Genomic DNA, 20,097 nt, shown 5'->3' with positions numbered 1-20,097 from the left:
TGGCTTCTTATGGGTAGATAGAGGGACTCTTTTCTGCGACTAGTGTAGTTGTGGAAGGGTAGGGATGAGGATGTAGAAGTGGACAGAATGTTTACTTGGCTCTCACACATATTTGTCTAAAAGAGATGTAAGATAAAGGATTAAAGAAAATGAGTACAATGTGTTAAAACCTTTATGTAAATCAAGCCAGTTAAGGGGAAGGGCACCTAAACATTATTAAAATATTTAAATGAAGATGTCTAAATAAAAGTAAAGAGAACAATGAACCCCCATCCATCACCTAGCTTTACTAACCATTGATTTTTTTTTGTCATGCTTGTTTCCTTTATCCCTCCCTTTTTGGTATAGTATTTTGAAGCAAATCTGAGACATTATTTGATTTCACTACTAAAATTTTAGAATACACCTGAGAAAATAACATTACCTTCATAATAATGCCATTATTACATCCAACAAATTTATTAGTAAATAATTCCTTAATATAATATAATAGCCAGTCCACATTCAAGTATCCCTGATTATCTAATAGTGTCTTACTACAGTTGGCTTGATTGAATTAGGATCCAACTAATTAGCCCCTCTTGGTGTATTTCCTTTATTATATTACTAGGTGGTATCTCTGTTAGCCTAAAACAGTTTTTAAAAAATAATTGCATTCTGGTTTTGCTGATTACTTTCTGTGGTGTAATTTTACTGGAGCTTCTATCCTCTGTCATCCTGTAGACTGGTGGTTATATCTACAGGTGAACTTGATTCAAATTCAGTATTCATTTTTGCCAAGGATTTTTCATGGATAGTGCTGTGTACTCTATGCTGAACCTCATCATGGGGATGTTATGTTAGAATCTCTTACTTTTAGTGATGCTAAGATTGATCTCTGGGCTCAGGTGGTTATCCTTTCATTGAAAAGTTCCCAATGAACTTTCTCCTTAGGTTTTATCCTCCATTGATGACCAGTGCTTAAATTATTTCATTAGGAGTTGCTAAATGGTGATTTTCTAATTCTTTTATTCCTTCTGCATTTATTACCTGAGTTTCTTCTGAATAGGAGAACTATTCCCCATATGCTTGTTAACCCTGAAATACAGTTCATGTTGGAAGGGCAGCATACATAATTAATTTTTTCATCAATTTACAGAGTAATGAGTCAATGCTCTAGCAACCTTCAGTGGTATCTAATAGATTTTATTTTGGTTTACATCCTCACTAACATTAAAGAGGACACATTTTTAGAGGTGTGTTTAAAAAAAGGATTTTTTAAAAATTTACTTATTTGGTTGCGCTGGGTCTTAGTTGCAGCAGGCGGGCTCCTTAGTTGCAGCTTGCAGGCTTCTTAGTGGTGGCTCGCCAGCTCCTTGGTTGCAGTACATGTGTTCCTTAGTTGCGGCATGTGAACTCTTAGTTGCAGCGTGCATGCAGGATCTAGTTCCCTAACCAGGGATCGAACCCAGGCCCCCTGCATTGGGAGTGCGGAGTCTTATCCACTGTGCCCCAGGGAAGTTCCCTCTCTGAGGATTTAAATCTTATGACAGGATTCTTTACCTGCCTTAGAGAAGCATCCATCTCTTAATCAAAATAGAAGTCACTAAGTATCATATATGTACAGTTGACCCGTGAACAACATGGGTTTGAACTGCACGGGTCTATCTATATATGGATTTTTTTCCATAGTAAATATTACAGTACTACACAATCCACAGTTGGTTGAATCCATGGATGCAGAACCTCGGATATGGAAGAACCATGTATATGGAGGGCTGATTTTAAGTTATATGCAGATTTTCCACTGCACAGAGTACTCAGTGCCCCTAACCTGCACGTTGTTCAAGGGTCAATGGTACATCTCAAAGAGGAATATAATTACTTAATTCAGTACAGTTTCTTCCTGAGAATCTCTTCTTTTTTATTCTACTGACCAGAGTCCTTTTAGACACTGTCTTGAATCTCAGTCTTAAGGGTCTGACTTTACAGCACTTATCTGATTGTTCCTTGTATATCTCCTTCACTGTTACTTCCTCTTTATACCATATACTACTTACAATGAACATGTGTGCATTCATGCATAAAACATTATTGAGCATCTACTATATACCATGCACTGTCTTATTTATCAGGTTACAATGACAAACAAGACAATGCCCTTGACCTAAAGGTGCCCAATGTTTCATAGAAGATGGATGAGTAAACTTACAATATGAAACACTGTGGTATGTACTAAATGATATAGGCACTGGGTACTACGGAGCCAAAGAAGAAGTAAATCCAAATCAGACTTAGGCAGAAGTATATTATTTGGGGTAGGGTGGGCTATTGTAACAAATACTCCAATAACTTATTATTGCTGCCTAATTATTATTTATTATTACTGATAGTCTTTGCATATTCTAATTCTTGACCCCCTTGATTAGACAAGTCAGAGGGAAAAATTAGTTACCAACATCAATCTGTCAAATACACTTTTGGGAGCTAGTCCTAGAAGCTTCAACATCACTGTAAAGGGTACTCTATTTCTAAGGAAGAAGGCTTAATTTATAAATTAAAGAGCTAGGACTCTGAGGCATAGTGAAAACTCTTTTGTAAAACACTGTAATTTCCTTGAAGGGAAAGCGCATCTGAACCCTATGTCTGTCCTATGTCTACTTACCCATTGTATTCTCTCTACATTTTGTTGAATTTGGATCTCACTTCCTATGCATGATTTATGATAATATGTGGTCACAGCCCTCTGATAACTCTCTTTAAACTTTTTTGTACCATGACACTTAGTAGGTAATAATTGAAACAAAATTTTTACAAAAGAAAAGTTACCCTTACTATTTAGATGAATGGCAATATTTTTTACTTAATATATTATATGATTTAATTTCTAAGAAAGGCTTGTAGCAACCCAGTAAATCGATTTCACAAAGTGCTAGCTTACAACCTGCCTTCAGAAAAACCACTACCGAGCTGTCTTCTTCCCAGCTCTGACTCACCCTTGTTTTGTGACAGATGCTGCTATGTACAACAACTCTGGAGCCCTTCCCACATCGCCTGTGGCACCCACAACCTATGGTATGTATGCTTCTTGGTTATAAAAGTTAAGTTGAAGGGACCTCCTGGAGGATGAAGAAGGGTGGAGATCTGCAAAGGCTTGACTGTGTAGCAGGCTTGATACCAGGTGGCTTTCAAAGAAGAGTAGCTCTGGAAAGATAGGACAGACCACCTCCAAAGTTAAGGGCCCAACCTCACTCTCTTCCCTGCTGGTCCATGTGATTCTTCTGCTGAGGCAGAGTCTGGAGCTGTTCCAACTGCTTCTTAGAAGTTTGGGAAGCTTGGAGCCAAAACAGGGAAAGGGCTATTTCTAGGTGAGACCCATTGTAGGGCTCTCAATGAATGAATGGAACAAAAAGCTAGTCTCTCCAATTGGAGAGAAATATGGAAAAGTGTATGCATTGCTTCAAACAGTCACTGGCTGTGTAAGTCAGCAATCTGGGAAACACGTGATCAAGTGTCTCCAAAGCGGACTCTCAGCTGCCTTGGCATGTCTCAATGCAGAGTGAAACTGATTCTTCACCTGTTTTTCATGAGGTGTGATTAGGGGCCATGGTATAAAGGGAGCAAAATTTTGGGAGGAATGGAAAACCTCTCCATTATCCAGTCTAATACATGAGGAAGAGGAAGCTACTGTCCCATGGAGGAGGGCTGTAGGATATAAGAGCACAGGAATACAAGAGTAGCAAGACCAAGTGTTAAGTGGCATCGTGTGGAATTATCCTGAAGGAATAGGTTCTGCCTTCTTATCTCTAGTCCAAGCCCTTATGCTCTTCCTTGCCCCTTGAGATGATAATATTCTTCGTCCTTCTTTTCCTGGTTACAGATCCAATGCTTAAAGTTGATGACAGCAACACTCGAATCCTGATTGGCTGCTTAGTGGCCATAATCTTCATCCTCCTGGCTATCATTGTCATCATCCTCTGGAGGCAGTTCTGGCAGAAAATGCTGGAGAAGGTGAGGAAGTGCAGGACAATCACGGTGTAGGAAGCTGCTCCATCCTTTCCTGTGCTGCTTCGTTAATATCCAAGCCAAGTTTCTCACAGTCCTATTCCTACTTCTTTTTGTACTTGAAAGTTATGGTTGGGGAGAACCTGCCAGTCCAGTGGTTAGGACTCTGTGCTTCCACTGCAGGGAGCACATGCTTCCCCCCTGGTTGGGGAGCTAAGATCCTGCATGCCACATGGTACGGCCCCAAAAAAAGAAAGTTATGGTTATGCATCCTTCTGAGTGCCTCCTCAGATTCTTTTAGTCTAGGCCAAATGATCTATATACTTTCTATTACATTTGTCTAACACTTTACAGTCTGCAAAGACTTTTTCCTTGATTTTCCTTGAACCTCACTGAATAATTGTGAGTTGGGCAGAGTAGTTATATTTAACTGTTTTGCTGATGAGAAAATGTGATGTGCTCAAGGTCATACAGTTAATATCCTGCTTTCTATGCTTGTTCTAATTGTCAGTCTTGAAATTTGTTGACTTCTTTTCTTCTAAAATATATACCTTTCACCACGGATGGAATATCTATGACTTTTCTTGGTGTCTTAGACCACATAGCAATTCTGGGCACTGCTGCTAAATGTGTGATACTCTTGGGGTTGGCTGATGATAAAGTGTTTCTACCTTTAGTCATGGACATTGTCCCTGGTCAGTGAGCTCAAATGGATGTGGACTGTGAGAGATCATAGATACTCTGGGCTGTGAGGCTTTGAGGTGCCCATCGAGGGCAGGGAACAGGAGGGAGGGAATAGGCTGATTGTGTTTATAGCCTAAATATTTGGGGATGGGATCTCAGGAGACCAGTGCCTATGTAGAGTACATACCAGACAAAGGGAAAGGGCACTGTGAGAATGGACTGGAACCTTCTGAACTCTTTGTGGGTAGGACAAGAGGAAGGGGATGAAATCAGAAAAGTGAGGGGAATGACCCAGACAAGTAGCATGCAATTCCTTCTGATGTGTTACACATTCAAGTTCTGAGATGATTGAGGTTTATTTTAAGGACTTTAGGCAGGAATATTTCACAGAAGAGAGGGTCTCTTTGCTTCCCACAGAGACTTCTAACATTAGTCTAAAAAATTAAATTAAAAGTTTCAATCCATAAATAGTGACTGAAGGCTGAAAGGCAGAATCCACAGAGAGCTCACCCACTGGCATGATGAGGCAACATCAAAACCTTTTGTCTTTTAGAATGCTAGAACACACGTGGTATCTAAATTCCAGGATGCGGGGTAGCAGAGAGTGGTGGTGGTAGCAGCTGATGGTCTGTGGTTCATCGGACAGCTTGAAGCTGTGTTCTTACTGAACAGTCTGTTATGACTGCATTTTAGTTGATGGGGGAGAGTCTGTGTTCTCTTCTCTGTGAGCTATTTTTCTCTTTATTTGAGCCAGAATTGACCACTCTTTGAGTCTTTCTTCTGAGTCCCACTGGCATATATTCATGGTCTGGGAGAAGAATTTTGGATTGGAGACTCTCCAGGTAAAAGGGAGAACAAAAATTTTGCCCTTGAATATTTAACTTGGTCCTTCAAGAAATTCTTTCTGTCCCTGTACATCCTGAGTAAGATAACTCAAGATGCTCTGGAATGACACAGGATTTCTTCTGGGGGAAATAATTTTTTTGTAGAAGACCCTTAAGCATACCTATGTATTTCAAATACATTGCTCAAAATAGCCTTATGCTGTAGCATTATCTGCAGGATACTTACAGTGGTGTCCTCAGAATTCTCTCTTTGAGAGAGTCAACCGATATTTATTGAGTACCTAGTATGTGCTGGGCTCCATGCTCAGTACTGAGGATATTACTGCAACAAAGGGACTCTCAGTCTAGGGTATGGAGCAGACATCTAAGTTTCTCCACTGAGCACCCAAAGTGTGTTTGTCGGAGTAGAACGTTTCATGTGTTTAAATCCAAATAGTCACCTATACTTAGATTACGAGATTTTCCTTTTGAAGAAGCAGGCAGGTCATATTAAATAGAATGACAGAACAATTAGCTGTTTTATTCTTCTTATTCCTGTGTTAGGTATAATTCATGTTAGTATCCCTAGCACCTAGGGCTTTCCTTTCTTATTTTGTAGCCATTTTATTTTTGGTTAGTGAAAATGCAGGGTCAAGCGGGTATTACCCTAATCTACAATGCCAGAGTGGTCAGGTGAACTACAGATTCATCATGTTACAGCACATTTGTTACGTTAATAAGCATTTTAATTTATGCCTACACAAAATCAATCAGTTGAATGGTGTCAGGAAAACCCATTATTTAACAGAACATTGAAAACTCTAAGACTGAGAAATTCTTTGATTGGCTTCTGATAGGTTCTAATGCTGTCACGTGAATAATGCTTGTAAGTGTTTCAATGGAAGTTAATTAATGTTGGCAGTGCAGAAATTTGGAGGTCAAATTCTGCCTTGAAGAAACGAAAGATGATTCTGAGTTTCTACAACACAGGCATTTGTGGAACCAGACTGAAGCCCTGTCACTTGCATTGCTTCTGGAGTTTGAGTATTAGAGAGTTATTTCATCTGAGTGGAAGAGCTGGGTTTAAGAAGAGGAGGGAGTGATGATCCCTTTTGTGTCAACATGCCTTTCTCCCCTGTCCTTCTCTTTCAGGCTTCTCGGAGGATGCTGGATGATGAAATGACAGTCAGCCTTTCCCTGCCAAGCGAGTCCAGCATGTTCAACAATAACCGCTCCTCATCACCAAGCGAGCAGGAGTCCAACTCCACTTACGATCGCATCTTTCCCCTTCGCCCTGACTACCAGGAGCCGTCCAGGCTGATACGGAAACTCCCAGAATTTGCTCCAGGGGAGGAAGAATCAGGTGAGGATGAAACAGTGAGCAGAAAATTGAGGGACAAGATTTATGAAGGTGTGACACTATTGCTTCTACTCAAACAAGTCTAATTTTAGCCTAGAGAAGTCCACCTTCTCCTGGGAAGTCCACACTGTCTTTCTAGATTTGGTCTACTGCTGCTTCTAATTGAATCTGGACATCTCTCCTTTGCTACTGCACGTAGCAGATGTTTGGAGGGACCCACATGTCAGAAGAAGAAAAATAAATAAAATGCGTTCCTAAGGCATTAACACCGGAAGAACCTAAACAGTCCAACTAGTCCAACCTTCTCATTTTTCATAGGAGGAAAGTGAGAAGGCCCAGATAAGGTACTCACCCAACATCAAACACCAATAGGGGTAAATTCAGGACTAGAATTTCACTTGGAGAAAAAACAACGAAGCTAAAGAGATCCTAGAATCCCCAGGTTTTAGTCACCTAGATAATTGAGTTATTTAACTTTTGTTCATTTCTCTTTGGTGAAAATTTACTTGACTAATACAAGATTTTATTATGAGAGCAAATATTTCTTGTCTTTTCTCAATAAAGCGTTGCTTCGGTAAAATGGTGCCAATTGATTCACATTCCAGTGTCTTTTAAAAAGAGCTGCAGAGTGACATCAGAGGGGATGCTGGGGGTCATCGCTGAGGCTCAGAGCAGCTTTTCTGTCCATAATGTCAGCATCCGAGGAGTGACCCCAGTCAGTGGAAGAGGACTGATGGTGTTCAGGGGAGAGCTGATTGGAGAAGTAGCAGGACAAACCATGAGAGCAGAGGCTTTTCAAGGGAGTCCTTCCAAAGGAAGAGAGGAAACTAATGTGTATTTACCACTCAGTGGATAGCAAACATTGAAGGAGCGTATTGAACTATGGGAATTTTACAGAGACAGCAAGAATAGGGATGTAATTTATTTCCTAGGCTGAACCAAAGTGATCTACCTACTTTCTGAAGTCTAAAACATCCCCCCTCATATTTTAATATTTTTTTAAGTTAGGATGTGTCTTAAGCTAGATCATATAAATTTAATCACAGTTTTTAATCCCTGAAATAGGTTATTAAAATCAGCGACTATATCTTAAAATTAAGGAAATATGCCATTAAATCCTAAAACTTTAATACTCCTACCCTAACTAGTATAGTGAGCCTTCCTGGAGCTTCACCACAATTCCACAAGATTAACCAAGGAGGTTATTAATGATCACGTAGTTATGAGGAGAAAATAAGAGATAAAATGGTGCCTACATTCTGGAGGCCACAAGAAAGAACCTCCAGAGGAACCATTCTCTAAGTAAGAATGTCATGGCATAGGTTAGGCTGTCTTGGGGGCATGTTTTAGCTCTCCTCTCATATTTCCTTTCTTGAAGATATCTCCAAAGAGGCCCCTTGGAACGAGACTCATTGTCCTTGTCTTCGCAGGCTGCAGTGGCATTGTGAAGCCAGTCCAGCCCAGTGGGCCTGAGGGTGTGCCCCACTATGCAGAGGCCGACATTGTGAACCTCCAGGGGGTGACTGGAGGCAACACCTACTCCGTGCCTGCCATTACCATGGACCTGCTCTCGGGGAAAGATGTGGCTGTGGAAGAGTTCCCCAGGAAACTCTTAACTTTCAAGGAGAAGCTGGGAGAAGGCCAGTTTGGGGAGGTGAGCTGATTCTTTGAGTGGGGCCTCCAGTCCTTGGTCGTTCAAAGGAAGTGGTGGAATAAAAATGGTCAGTAGAGCAAACTGTCCCATCCAAAGTGGATTCACACCAAATGTCTCCTCCACTTGTTTCTCCTTGCATTGTTCTCTAGAAGACTAGTATTGGTCAGCCTCATCTTTGTCAAACAGCTGTGGAAATCCTGGGAATTCTGATTTCTATATAAGAGTTTTTAAAGCAGGAAAGTCACTAGACTTAGATATTCTGAAAAACGTTAATATTTTCAAAATTTTTTACAACAGGTTACAAAGGGTGGGGACCCATAAGATGTGATCATCTTTTATAAACTGTCCAAGAACATCCTGCTATTGGATAGCCACTTTGTTTTTTCCCTTTTAATTGGAGTTACATGTAAAATGGTCAGAAAACAACCTCGCCCCTGCCTTTGGTCCCAGAACCAACCACTAGGGAATGAATCACTAACCAAGATAAGGAGGAACACACTTCTCAATTGCCCTCAGAGTGATGCATGTAATATTTGACTTTTCACTCTTACATTAGTCACATGAGCCTTCTGAGAATTCAAAGCAATGATTTAAGTGGCAATAGAAGCTCTTCAACACCACCATCTAAATTCCAAATGTAATTTGGTTTCATAAGAATATGTTATTGGTTTCCAGCATGGGTGGCGTGCTTTAACCTTGGTTAGGTTTGGTGGTGGTGGAGGTAGAAGGGTCCACGGCATCTGTTTGTGGTGTTATAGACACTCATTCTGTCTCCTGGGTTGAAAACACAGGCCTTGTTACACAGTTACTAATGCCTAGAGGTTCCTGATAATGCTAATCCCATACTAAGGGCTTACCTTAGAGAAGAAGTTGCCTTATGTTTTGCACGATCCCGTAACTAAACTTCCTTGGATCAAAGTTCAAGTATTTATACCGAATGACATTTTATAGTGGGCTATGCTTTAATAAAATACCATGTTATAGATTCATTCACATATTTAATGTTCCAATCAATGTATTTCTTTTATAAAGCAGTAACATATCACTTAGCTGGGTACCTTACCATTTTCTTAAATCAGTTATTTGAGTCAAAGATGTGTTGCACGTATCTTCTTACTGGTCTTTTTGATTATTTTGCCTGAGTTGTAAGAGTTAGTTTATCTCCAGGAAATGCCCAGCAAGAGTACTGAGACATCTTCAGGAGAAATGATGATGCTGAGACTAGATGACTTTTGTCTAGGTTCATCTCTGTGAAGTGGAGGGAATGGAAAAATTCAAAGACAAAGATTTTGCCCTAGATGTCAGTGCCCACCAGCCTGTCCTGGTGGCCGTGAAAATGCTCCGAGCAGACGCCAACAAGAATGCCAGGTCTGTGGTCTGCATTTTAAATTTTCCTTTATGTGTTTCATCTTCAGGATCAGGAACCCTCCTGGAAACTTCTGAGCAATTTGTTGCTTTTGAGATGGGAAGGTCTGTGAGCTTCCTCACATTTCCATTGTTGTGCTTTATTTTTCTGATGGCTCAGTAGTCTTCAGCTTCATTCTCATCTCTCTCAAAAACAAATGTACATTTTCTGTTGGATATGCTACACATTCACTTCCTAACCCCCTTTGCACAGCACTGTACACCCCAACACACACTAAAGACTGAATACGTACCTCTTCAATCATTATACACAGACACACGCCTGAATGTCATTACCTCCCCTTGCAGACTTTTCACAATCACACACATCTTTCTTGCTAAGTTTCTCCCATTCTCCTTTTTCCCCCCACATCTCTATTTACTTTCTCATCCTCTTTTTTCTCTTTTATGCTCCTTTTCTTCTATGTCCAGCAACCCCCCAAATGAGAAGCTACCTCTACTTGGAAAAGTATCCATGGACCTCAAAGCAAAAGGATCCACAGTCCTTTAGCAGTTTTCCAAACTGGCTAATAATCTCTTGGATCCTTTACTACATAAATTGCAGTTTCCAGCCACACTGCGTTGTCTGACAGCCTTTCCATTACAGTAATGGTGAGTTAATCCTCACCCAGAGAGGCATGCTGGTTGAAAGCTGGTTGTATGTGTCTCAGAGAAATCTGCACATCTGGGTAACATATGTATTTCCCCATTTGTGTTGGCTTGATGTGTCTCACTGATATTCAAATTTAGAGAAAGTTTATGATCCCTATTCCTTAAATTACCATAAATTCCAAAAATGGTGTTAGGGTTTTATTAAAAGTCTTGCAATTGAAAGGATATGGCATGAAGAAGAAAGAAAGGCAAGGGAACAGAACTGTGGAGGTTTTGGAATTTTAACTGCAAGAATTTCAATTTAAGGATACTAGTATGAGTGAAAAGGGACATCCTCTGGGTCCCATAGAGAGATAGAATATTCCTGTTATTAATCTTAGCACGTGATTGGAGAAGGTGGCAAGATGAAAGAAAAAAACTATGGGATGTGACAAAGCCTTTGCCCATTGTTTTTTTTGGTGACGTTTGGTGTCCCACCTGTGCCCACTCCAATTTAGCAGTGATGGATGGCTTAGGCTCTGAGCTCTCCCAAGCCATGGACCCCCCGCTGGGTTTGAGATTGAAGGGGTAATGAAAGAGGAGAGGTGTTGTATCAGGACCACACTGATTTCAAGGATTTTATATTGACATAGTATGACTTCCAGTCCAGGATTCCTAGGAAACTCACAGGAGACTTATAACAGGTCTGCTTCAATAGTTTTGAGAATGTGGGCTAGTCTCACTAACCCAAATATTGCTACTTGGAAGGTTATAGCCCACTTTGTGACTCAAGGGTGGTTGTCACCATCTATTCAAACAGTTATTAGTTTTGGCCAAGTGAGTACTTCTTTTGAAATGATGCTGCATTACCACTGTGAACTTTAAACAGCTGTTTTGAACAGGCTACTAAATATGTGTTGTGACTGACTGCTGGTGCACCCTGCATTAAAAGAAACCAGTATGAGAAAATAAAAAATTATCAGATTAAACCAGAGGGTGGTTATTCACTTTATAAAAAGTGCCTTCACTTTACTTATAGAGTGACTCCACGGCTTTTTGTTTGTTTTTCTCTTTTGGGGGGTGCTGCATTAGGTCTTTGTTGCTGCACGTGGGCTTTCTCTAGTTGCGGTGAGCAGGGGCTACTCTTTGCTGCAGTGAGCACACTTCTTGTTGTGGTGGCTTCTCTTGTTGTGGAGCACGGGCTCTAGAGTGCAGGCTTCAGTAGTTGTGTCACACAGGCTCAGTAGTTGTGGCTTGTGGGCTCTAGAACGCAGGCTCAGTAGTTGTGGCGCACAGGCTTAGTTGCTCCGCGGCATGCGGGATCTTCCCGGACCAGGGCTCGAACCCGTGCCCTCTGCGTTCGCAGGCAGATTCTTAACCACTGCGCCACCAGGGAAGTCCCTTCATGGCTTTAAAAAAGGTAAAGACCCCAGTGCACTTAAGATATGACTTTCAGTTGAAGGTTTTATTTTTAAGACTAGTTTTTAGCAACATATATTTGATTTAGCAAATATTAATCACTTTCTATGGGGCAGGCCTTCTGTTGGATACTAGGGATGCACATGTGAATGTCATGGTCCACGTTCCCCCCGCCAAATTATAGTTGAATAAGGGCACATCGCATTCCAGGATGAGTAGAATGAGACAGTTTCCAGGTACCAATTTCTCTGTTCTCTCAAAGGTTATCCAAAGGGAAACAAGACTCAGTGTAATGGTTAGGACTAGACTTTGCTGTGTCTTCTTTGCCCTCTTGATCCTAACTCTGGCAACCTCTGGGTTTATCTATGTCTCTGTCCTCCAAAGGAATGATTTTCTTAAGGAGATAAAGATCATGTCCCGGCTCAAGGACCCAAACATCATCCGTCTCTTAGCTGTGTGTATCACTGACGATCCTCTCTGCATGATCACTGAGTACATGGAGAATGGAGATCTCAATCAGTTTCTTTCCCGCCACGAGCCCCCCAGTTCTTCCTTCAGCAACGTACCCACTGTCAGGTAAATACGCCGGGTCTTCTGTCTCTTCCCTGTGTTCATGAGACTAAGCTGGGATCTGAAGTGGGGAGCAGTGAGCCTTAAAGTTCATCATTGTTCTGGAATGATTGGGGAGGTTAGTATGCAGGGAATGATAAAGCAGCTGCCCTTTAGGGGAAAGCAAAGAGATTCATAAAGAATAGAGAAGGGATGTTGAGGTTGGAACCCTAGTTTGTTGGTACCAACTATAGGGTGTGTACCTTTCACAGCTTCTTCTTTCCAGAGGCTACTTTCTCTCTTCCTTTATATTTCCTCAGTTATGCCAACCTGAAGTTTATGGCTACCCAGATTGCATCTGGCATGAAGTACCTTTCCTCGCTTAATTTTGTTCATCGAGATCTGGCCACACGAAACTGTTTAGTGGGTAAGAACTATACCATCAAGATAGCTGACTTTGGAATGAGCAGAAACCTGTACAGCGGTGACTACTACCGAATCCAGGGCCGGGCAGTACTCCCGATCCGCTGGATGTCTTGGGAGAGCATCTTGCTGGTGAGTTTCCTGTGTTTCTGAGCTCTGCCCTAGGAGCTGGCATGTAGGCAGATGCAGACGGTGTGTAGGGGTGCACCTGAGACAGCAGGAGGCAGACAATAAATAGACTTTGATATTTTCTCTGACTTGATATGATTTACTTTGTGTACTAATTATTATTTTTAACACTTGCCTGTTTCTGCTGATAAAATATAACATGCTCACCGTAGAAAGTATGGAGGAAAAGGTTAAAAATATACCCATAATGAGAAGAGATTTAGTACCATTTTTTTCATCTCTACCCTTTCCACCTACTGACTGATCTTAATTAATTTAGAGTATTAAAATCTTGTCATTTGAAGAACTGTTATCCACACAAAATATTTTTCTTCTGTATTAATTTCATAACCATGTTTCTAATTAATTATTTAGATGGATCTCTATATTTGTATTTTAATGATTTTCACCATTTACTTTTTAAGGTCCTCATTCTTTGCTTTATAATTTTTATCCAGCTCTTGGTATTCTGGACCACAAGTGAATACGTTTTTTTCAAATGCCTCTTAGAAATATATCTTCTGACCATGCGTATTCGGGACAATTTACTGTTGATTTTATACCACTTAGCTGATTTATAGAATTATTAGACTTTAAACTTTTACTTCCTACAATGCTGTGTATGTGTAATTTTGTCTTTTGTCATTTAATATTGTGGAGAAAAGCCTGATAGCAATCTAGTTTTGTTAATTTATTATTAATCTGTTTGTTTCTTGTTCATATCTTGTAGGGTTCATAATTAATGTTGAAATAAGAAATGTATAGTTATCCCCTTCCTCTCACCAAGATAACCACTATTAATATTTTAGTGTATTTCCTTTGAGGATTTTTTCTATACATGTATTTCTCTGAATATATGTATTATATATATAATTATTTTACGTATTGGGATGATACTATGCACATACAATTCTCTCTCACTGGCAGTAAATATTCTTCAAAAACATGATTTTAATTGCTGCATAATATTCTATTGTGTGGATATATCCTATAATTTAATAATGTCACTATAATTTGATATTTAAGTACTTTCCAATTTCCTTCGATTATAAATGATGCTGTGATATATACCATTTTATGTAAATCCTTATAAAGATCTTTATCATCTATATAGATGAACCACATATTTTACTCATTTCTAATGTGATTATTAAGCTTTGCTCCCTTTAAAGGTATTGTGTGGTGTTGTAAAAGATTATTAGACCAAGATTCAGAGGGTTTTGGTCCAAATCTCAGTTTTTCCATTATTAATGGTCTCGTTAACCAGGGAATTTTAGTAAACCTCTTGTCTCACTTTTCTGATCTGAAAAATAAGGATAAATAATATCATCTATGTCAGCACTGTATTTATTGAATAGAACATATGCAAGTATTTAATACCTGTTGACTGCATCTGAATCTCATTGCTGTCACTCGTTAGTCTGTCCTTCAAGGCTGTGACGATTATTGAACAAGGACTACTCGGGGCACTTACACTAGATTTCCGTATCTCTCACATAGAAACAATTGCTTCCCATTCTAATTTTGCCTTTCCCCTGGGCATTTCTCCAAGGCTACCCTAGATCCTAGAGTTTGACCTTCTAACATGCACTGGAAGAGTCAGATAGCTTACGGCTGCATCCTTTTCAGCCCTTGGATCTCATCTCCAAGAGAAGTATACCTCAGCAGAGATCCTGAGGGTGAGAAAAGGGCCTGTAGCTTGGCATCAAGACAACTTCCTATTGTTGTTTCCAGATCGCCCATGAGTATCTTGGCAGTCCCAGTATTCCTTGCCCTGGGTTGTAAAAGTGGCAAAACTCCAGATTATGAAAACCTAATCAGCTCTTCTTATGCACAGATTATTCTTTTTCTTATTTAAACAGGGCAAATTCACCACAGCAAGTGATGTGTGGGCCTTCGGAGTGACTCTGTGGGAGACCTTCACCTTTTGCCAGGAACAGCCCTATTCCCAGCTGTCAGATGAACAGGTCATCGAGAATACTGGAGAGTTCTTCCGAGACCAAGGGAGGCAGGTGAGAACTGTTGGGGTTGGAGAGATGTGGCCTTGGGTGCTCTTGAAGGAGAGAGAAAGAAAAGTTCTGACTTAACAGGATAGGTCTGAGCTGGAAAATGGGCTACCTGGATCATAGTTGTTTGTCACTAATTATCCAGCTAATGTAAAAGACCAAGAACTTTTGTCACTAATTATCCAGGTGATGTGAAAGACCAAGGGCCTCCCTAGGCATCCATACACTCTGCTTTATCCATGTGTCAACCCGTTGGTCATTGGAGAACATGAGGGGTCCCCTCAGGCTGCTCCCCAACTCAAAGATACCAGAAAATAAAATCCTATCTCTCATGTTTGATCTATTTCCTGGTCTAGGCTCTATGGTTTGTCTTCCTGGTTGAGAAACATAGGAACAAAAACATAAGCTTAAAAGTGAATAAGGGATTTATTAGCATTCGTTAAAAATTTGGTTTGGACTGTCTAGAAATGTTTCTTGACTTACATGTCCAGAGACCTTCAGGTACATCCTGGCCTTGCTGTTCTTGGAAGGCACCTCTGGGCCCAGCTGCTGTGGCATCTCAGGACTCAGGAAAAGCTGGGCTTCTTAGCTTACAAGGGCCCCAATTCCTAGTTAAGATACTCAAGTTTCCTTTGGATGACTCAGTGTTTAAAGTTCCTGTGAGACGTGGGATTGAAAGCTTGCTGGTTGTGGGAGCACTGAAACCCCAGAGTGGCCTGGCTACAGCACACACTTGGAGTGTGGCATCTCAGGCAGGAAGATGATAACAGTTGAGGAGAGGGAGAAGGCTCTTGCAGAAGATTAAAAGTAGATCCTCTGTGGCTTAAATGGATCAAAGCAAGCAAAAGATAAGGGAATGACTAGAGATTGTACAATATGCAGCTTAAAATTAGGAAGGAGGGGTCCTAGAATTTTATCTTGATACTCTGTAGATATTTTGGTAGCAGGAGATCTAAATTATCTATCTCGGTTATGGAGTAATTGCCTTCTTACCTTGGCAAAGGGCAGATTTACTCCGGTGTGCATGAGATAAGAGAGTAGAACAAGGAAAAATGTTCTTCTCCTGGACTAGTAGCACATCGTGGCCACCTGGTTGACCTACTAGATTCTTGTGGCCAATTAAAGGCGGTGCATTCAATTAGAAAGTGTAATTTTATTATCATAATGATTCTAACTTGAGTACATCCTAGAATTGTAGGCAAAGGGAGGAATATTTTAAACCTTTCAGTTTCCCTCCTCTTATTATTCAGTGACTGAAATCCCACATGGAAAAAAAAAATTTACACGAGGCAAAATTGAACTATCAAACATTCAGGCAAGAAAGGCATGCTTCCCCTCCCCCCACTTCATGTCCACTGTCTGCTTTGCATTTGAATAGTAAAGTCAAATATTTGACTGAAGCCAAGGCCAAAGCCAAATATTACCATTATATGCTAGTAAGCTTCTCATCTATAAGTTTACATTTTTGATAAAAGTTTATTTAATTTAACATATGGACTTACTAAACATAATTTATTAAATTTGTATTTTATTACAATTTACAAAATTTAATTACTTTAAATTTTATTAAAATTTCAGTATTCAAATTTTAAAAGTTTGACATTAGAATTAAGGACGGTAATTTCTCAACACTATCAGCTGCTAGATGGATTTTATGGTCTCTAGACTACACATGTGTGATCTAATTTGTTTTCACATGGCACAATGTCACCAACTTGTTGAACATAGCAGATATAATGCAGAAGAAAACTTTTCAGTAGCACAAATTCTAGAAAGAATCTTATACTTAGGGCTCACAGCTTAAGCAAAGCTTAAATCTTTTGTATTCAATTGGAAGTCTATAACAATAATTTCAATAATTTTAAAATGTATTTGACATTTTTGTTTTCAATTTATTTTTACAAACTGTAAAGAATTCTCAGATAGCACTTTTCTTAAAAGCTCATGGTCTAAATGGAATTAAATAATTAAAAATTGGGACTTCCCTGGTGGTGCAATGGTTAAGAATCCACCTGCCAGTGCAGGGGACACAAGTTCATGCCCTGGTCTGGGAAGATCCCACATGCCGCGGAGCAACTAAGCCCATGCGCCACAACTACTGAGCCTGTGCTCTAGAGCCCGCGAGCTACAACTACTGAAGCCCGCATGCCTAGAGCCCATGCTCCACAACAAGAGAAGCCACCACAATGAGAAGCCCACGCACCACAATGAAGAGTAGACCCCGCTCGCCACTAGAGAAAAGCCCATGCACAGCAACGAAGACCCAATGCAGCCAAAAATAAATAAATGAATGAATGGATAAATAAATGAATAAATAACTAAAGTTTAAATTTAAAAAAATGAATGCTCAAAACCATCATAAGGTATCATCTCACAACTTTAGAGTGGCTGTTATCAAAAAGACAAGAAACAACAAGTGCTAGTGAGGATGTGGAGAAAAGGGAACCCTCATGCCCTGTTGGTGGGAATGTAAATTGGTGCAGCCTCTGTGGAAAACAGTGTGGAGGTTCCTCAAAAAATTAAAGATAGAGCTTCGTTATGATCCTATGATGCATGACATAAGCTGGTGTTGGTGTGGGAGAAGGCAAGATGGAAATAGTTAATGATTTACCAGCTGCAAATGTTGGACCCATGTTTCAAAGAGCTTGAGAAATTTAGGTTTGCTTTAGGAATATGTCAATATACCAAGGTGTTAAAAAACATAGGTAAGGAAATGACAGCAACAAATTACAGGCAAACAGAAGATGACCTGGAGTCAGTAGAGTGGCATCTTGCTGGTGGAAGCAGTCAGTAACTGGTTCTTTGGGAGTAGAGCCAAATACAACTCTAGGCTGGAATTCAGGGCAGGGCTGTAGAGGGGGTAAATGTACAAATATTGGTGAATAATGTAAGGAAGAAGTCCAATCTTCTCTCCCTGGGCCAGTACAGGAGAGAGGGAGCACAGAGAAGGTTATGGTTAGGAGCTACATGGATATATCCCACATCTCAGTGACTAGGGTTTTATTCCAATAAAGGAGCTGAGGCAACTAATATACTTTCTGCCCTTTTGCCACGATTGGCTCAATCAGAATAAATCTCATTGTGGCTAAGCTATAAATAGAGGTTTTGTGTTCTAATCACTTGCTTTCCAGTCTAAGATGTCTTCTTGCTTCAGTTTCATCTTTTGCATGATGGTAGGGGCCACAGGATGGCCCATCAGGAAATTCTGCTCCAGAGAACTGGAAAAGACAAAAGGAATGGAAAAGGGACTGATGGGATTTAGAATCCTCACGAATAGGAAGAATAGACACCCCACTCATTTCACTTTCCAAGTCCAAGAAAATGGGGAGTGGGCAAATCATACTATGATGCAACTGCTCTTCCTTTCTCTGCGCTCTTCTTAATAGTCTCATTTTTTGTTCATTTTTCTTTCCAAAGACTTACCTCCCCCAGCCTGCCATTTGCCCTGACTCTGTGTATAAGCTGATGCTCAGCTGCTGGAGAAGAGACACCAAGCACCGTCCCTCATTCCAGGAAATCCACCTTCTGCTTCTTCAGCAAGGGGACGAGTGATGCTGTCAATGCCTGGCAACAGGTCCTCCTCACAAGACCTACCACTCACCCACGCCTAAGCCACTCCACTTGGACATTGAATGGACCTGAGAGACAGAGGCTTGTTTGCCTTTATCTCTTTCTGTCCCTCGTCTCCCTCCACTCCACTCCCCCACTCTCTACCCCGACACATATATACTTTTTTTACATTAAAGAACTAAAAAAGAAAAAAAAAGCCTAGGGCAGAATAGGGCAGATAAAATCTAGTAAAGAATCTTACTTGATATACTAAAAAAGTTGGATAACAAAGGCTAGATAATTGAGATAATTTATAAAGGTTAAATATGCTTGTGTTTATGAATGTGCAGATTCTACAATATGTTTTCCATGTCATCTTTTTAAAAAAAAATGGTTTCAGAAAGAAAACACTTGAAGAATAGTAATGTCTTAGGAAACATGAGATTAGACTTAGGGAAAATACTTGGTAAGTGTGGAAAATCTGATGAAATGGTATTCAGTAACTAGTCACCAATGGTTTAATTTCCTAATTCAGCCTGTAGACATGTCCTGAACTCTGCATTTTCCTCTCCTGGCAAAGTAGATGTTAACATGCTTGAAAAACCCCACCTTCTTTGAATGGGTGTTTTGTTTGTTCATGGGCAGGGATCAGGGTTGAGATCTACATGCATAGGAAATACAGAGGATGTACATAGGAAAGAATATCTACTGCAAGGCTATATGAACAGGAATCGTCATTTGTAAAACAAAAACAAAAAAAAGCCTCGTGCATGGAAATATTCTTGAATAGAGAATGGACACAGGGAAAGAGACCTGTGGAGGACAGGTAACAGATGTGATATTCATTTCTGTAGAGGGTCCTCCTCTTGTCTTGTTCAGACATTTTCAGGTGTGTGTTTTAGTGAGAGCCTGATTTTGAGTCGGTACAAACTGTTGTTTTTTGATATCTTGATCATAGGCCTTTTGGTTTATCTTCTCCAAATTTTCCAACTCTTTTAATGGATGAATACCAAATGGAACCCAAGGGCTGGTGATTGAATTTCTCAGGCATAAATCTGAAGGCCATGCACAATAGGGAATAGATATGTTCTGAGCGCTCCCAAAGGGTTGACTGAGGACCAATGAGGGGAAGTTACAGGGAGATTGATTTCCACTCCTTACTAGGGAAAACATAACCAGAGGTAGAACATGCAAGGATGAATGGGCTGCCTCCAGAGATGGGGAGTCCTTTGTCACTGTCCTTTTGTCAATAGGGTTTCAAACATAAATGGTTGTGGGAGATGATGTTTAATGTCCTTTTAACCCTAGGAGTCCCTTGAGAGGAGCAGGTTGAGCGTGGAGGAGTCATTCGCTGCTGTTGCTTGGTGTTCACACTCTTGCCTTGGAGATGGTATGACCAGCAGAAAAAGAAAGTTTGAGGTTCTGCCTTCAGAATCCATGGATACTGATAACACTGTCAAATAAGAGTCCCCTCAGAACAGA

At 40.3% G+C, this 20,097-nt stretch overlaps 1 protein-coding gene across 1 annotated transcript in view; it reads left to right on the top strand.

Moving 5' to 3' along the window:
* The window catches only part of DDR2 (discoidin domain receptor tyrosine kinase 2), a 132,918-nt gene extending 114,290 nt beyond the window's left edge, over positions 1 to 18,628 (top strand). The window contains exons 9-17 of the mRNA XM_082834401.1: positions 2,992 to 3,054; positions 3,860 to 3,990; positions 6,645 to 6,855; positions 8,283 to 8,506; positions 9,747 to 9,874; positions 12,305 to 12,496; positions 12,790 to 13,024; positions 14,923 to 15,072; positions 18,484 to 18,628. Of these exons, the coding sequence (XP_082690527.1) occupies positions 2,992 to 3,054; positions 3,860 to 3,990; positions 6,645 to 6,855; positions 8,283 to 8,506; positions 9,747 to 9,874; positions 12,305 to 12,496; positions 12,790 to 13,024; positions 14,923 to 15,072; positions 18,484 to 18,618 (1,469 nt within the window). The 3' untranslated portion in view covers positions 18,619 to 18,628. The remainder of the gene's footprint in view (positions 1 to 2,991; positions 3,055 to 3,859; positions 3,991 to 6,644; positions 6,856 to 8,282; positions 8,507 to 9,746; positions 9,875 to 12,304; positions 12,497 to 12,789; positions 13,025 to 14,922; positions 15,073 to 18,483) is intronic.
* Positions 18,629 to 20,097: the final 1,469 nt, after the last annotated feature.

The sequence above is a fragment of the Leucopleurus acutus genome (genome assembly GCF_964270905.1).
Source record: "Leucopleurus acutus genome assembly, chromosome: 2".
Classification (NCBI taxonomy): Eukaryota; Metazoa; Chordata; class Mammalia; order Artiodactyla; family Delphinidae; genus Leucopleurus; species Leucopleurus acutus.
The sequence above is the reverse complement of the archived record's forward strand: the minus strand, read 5'-3'. Positions and strand labels throughout refer to the sequence as shown.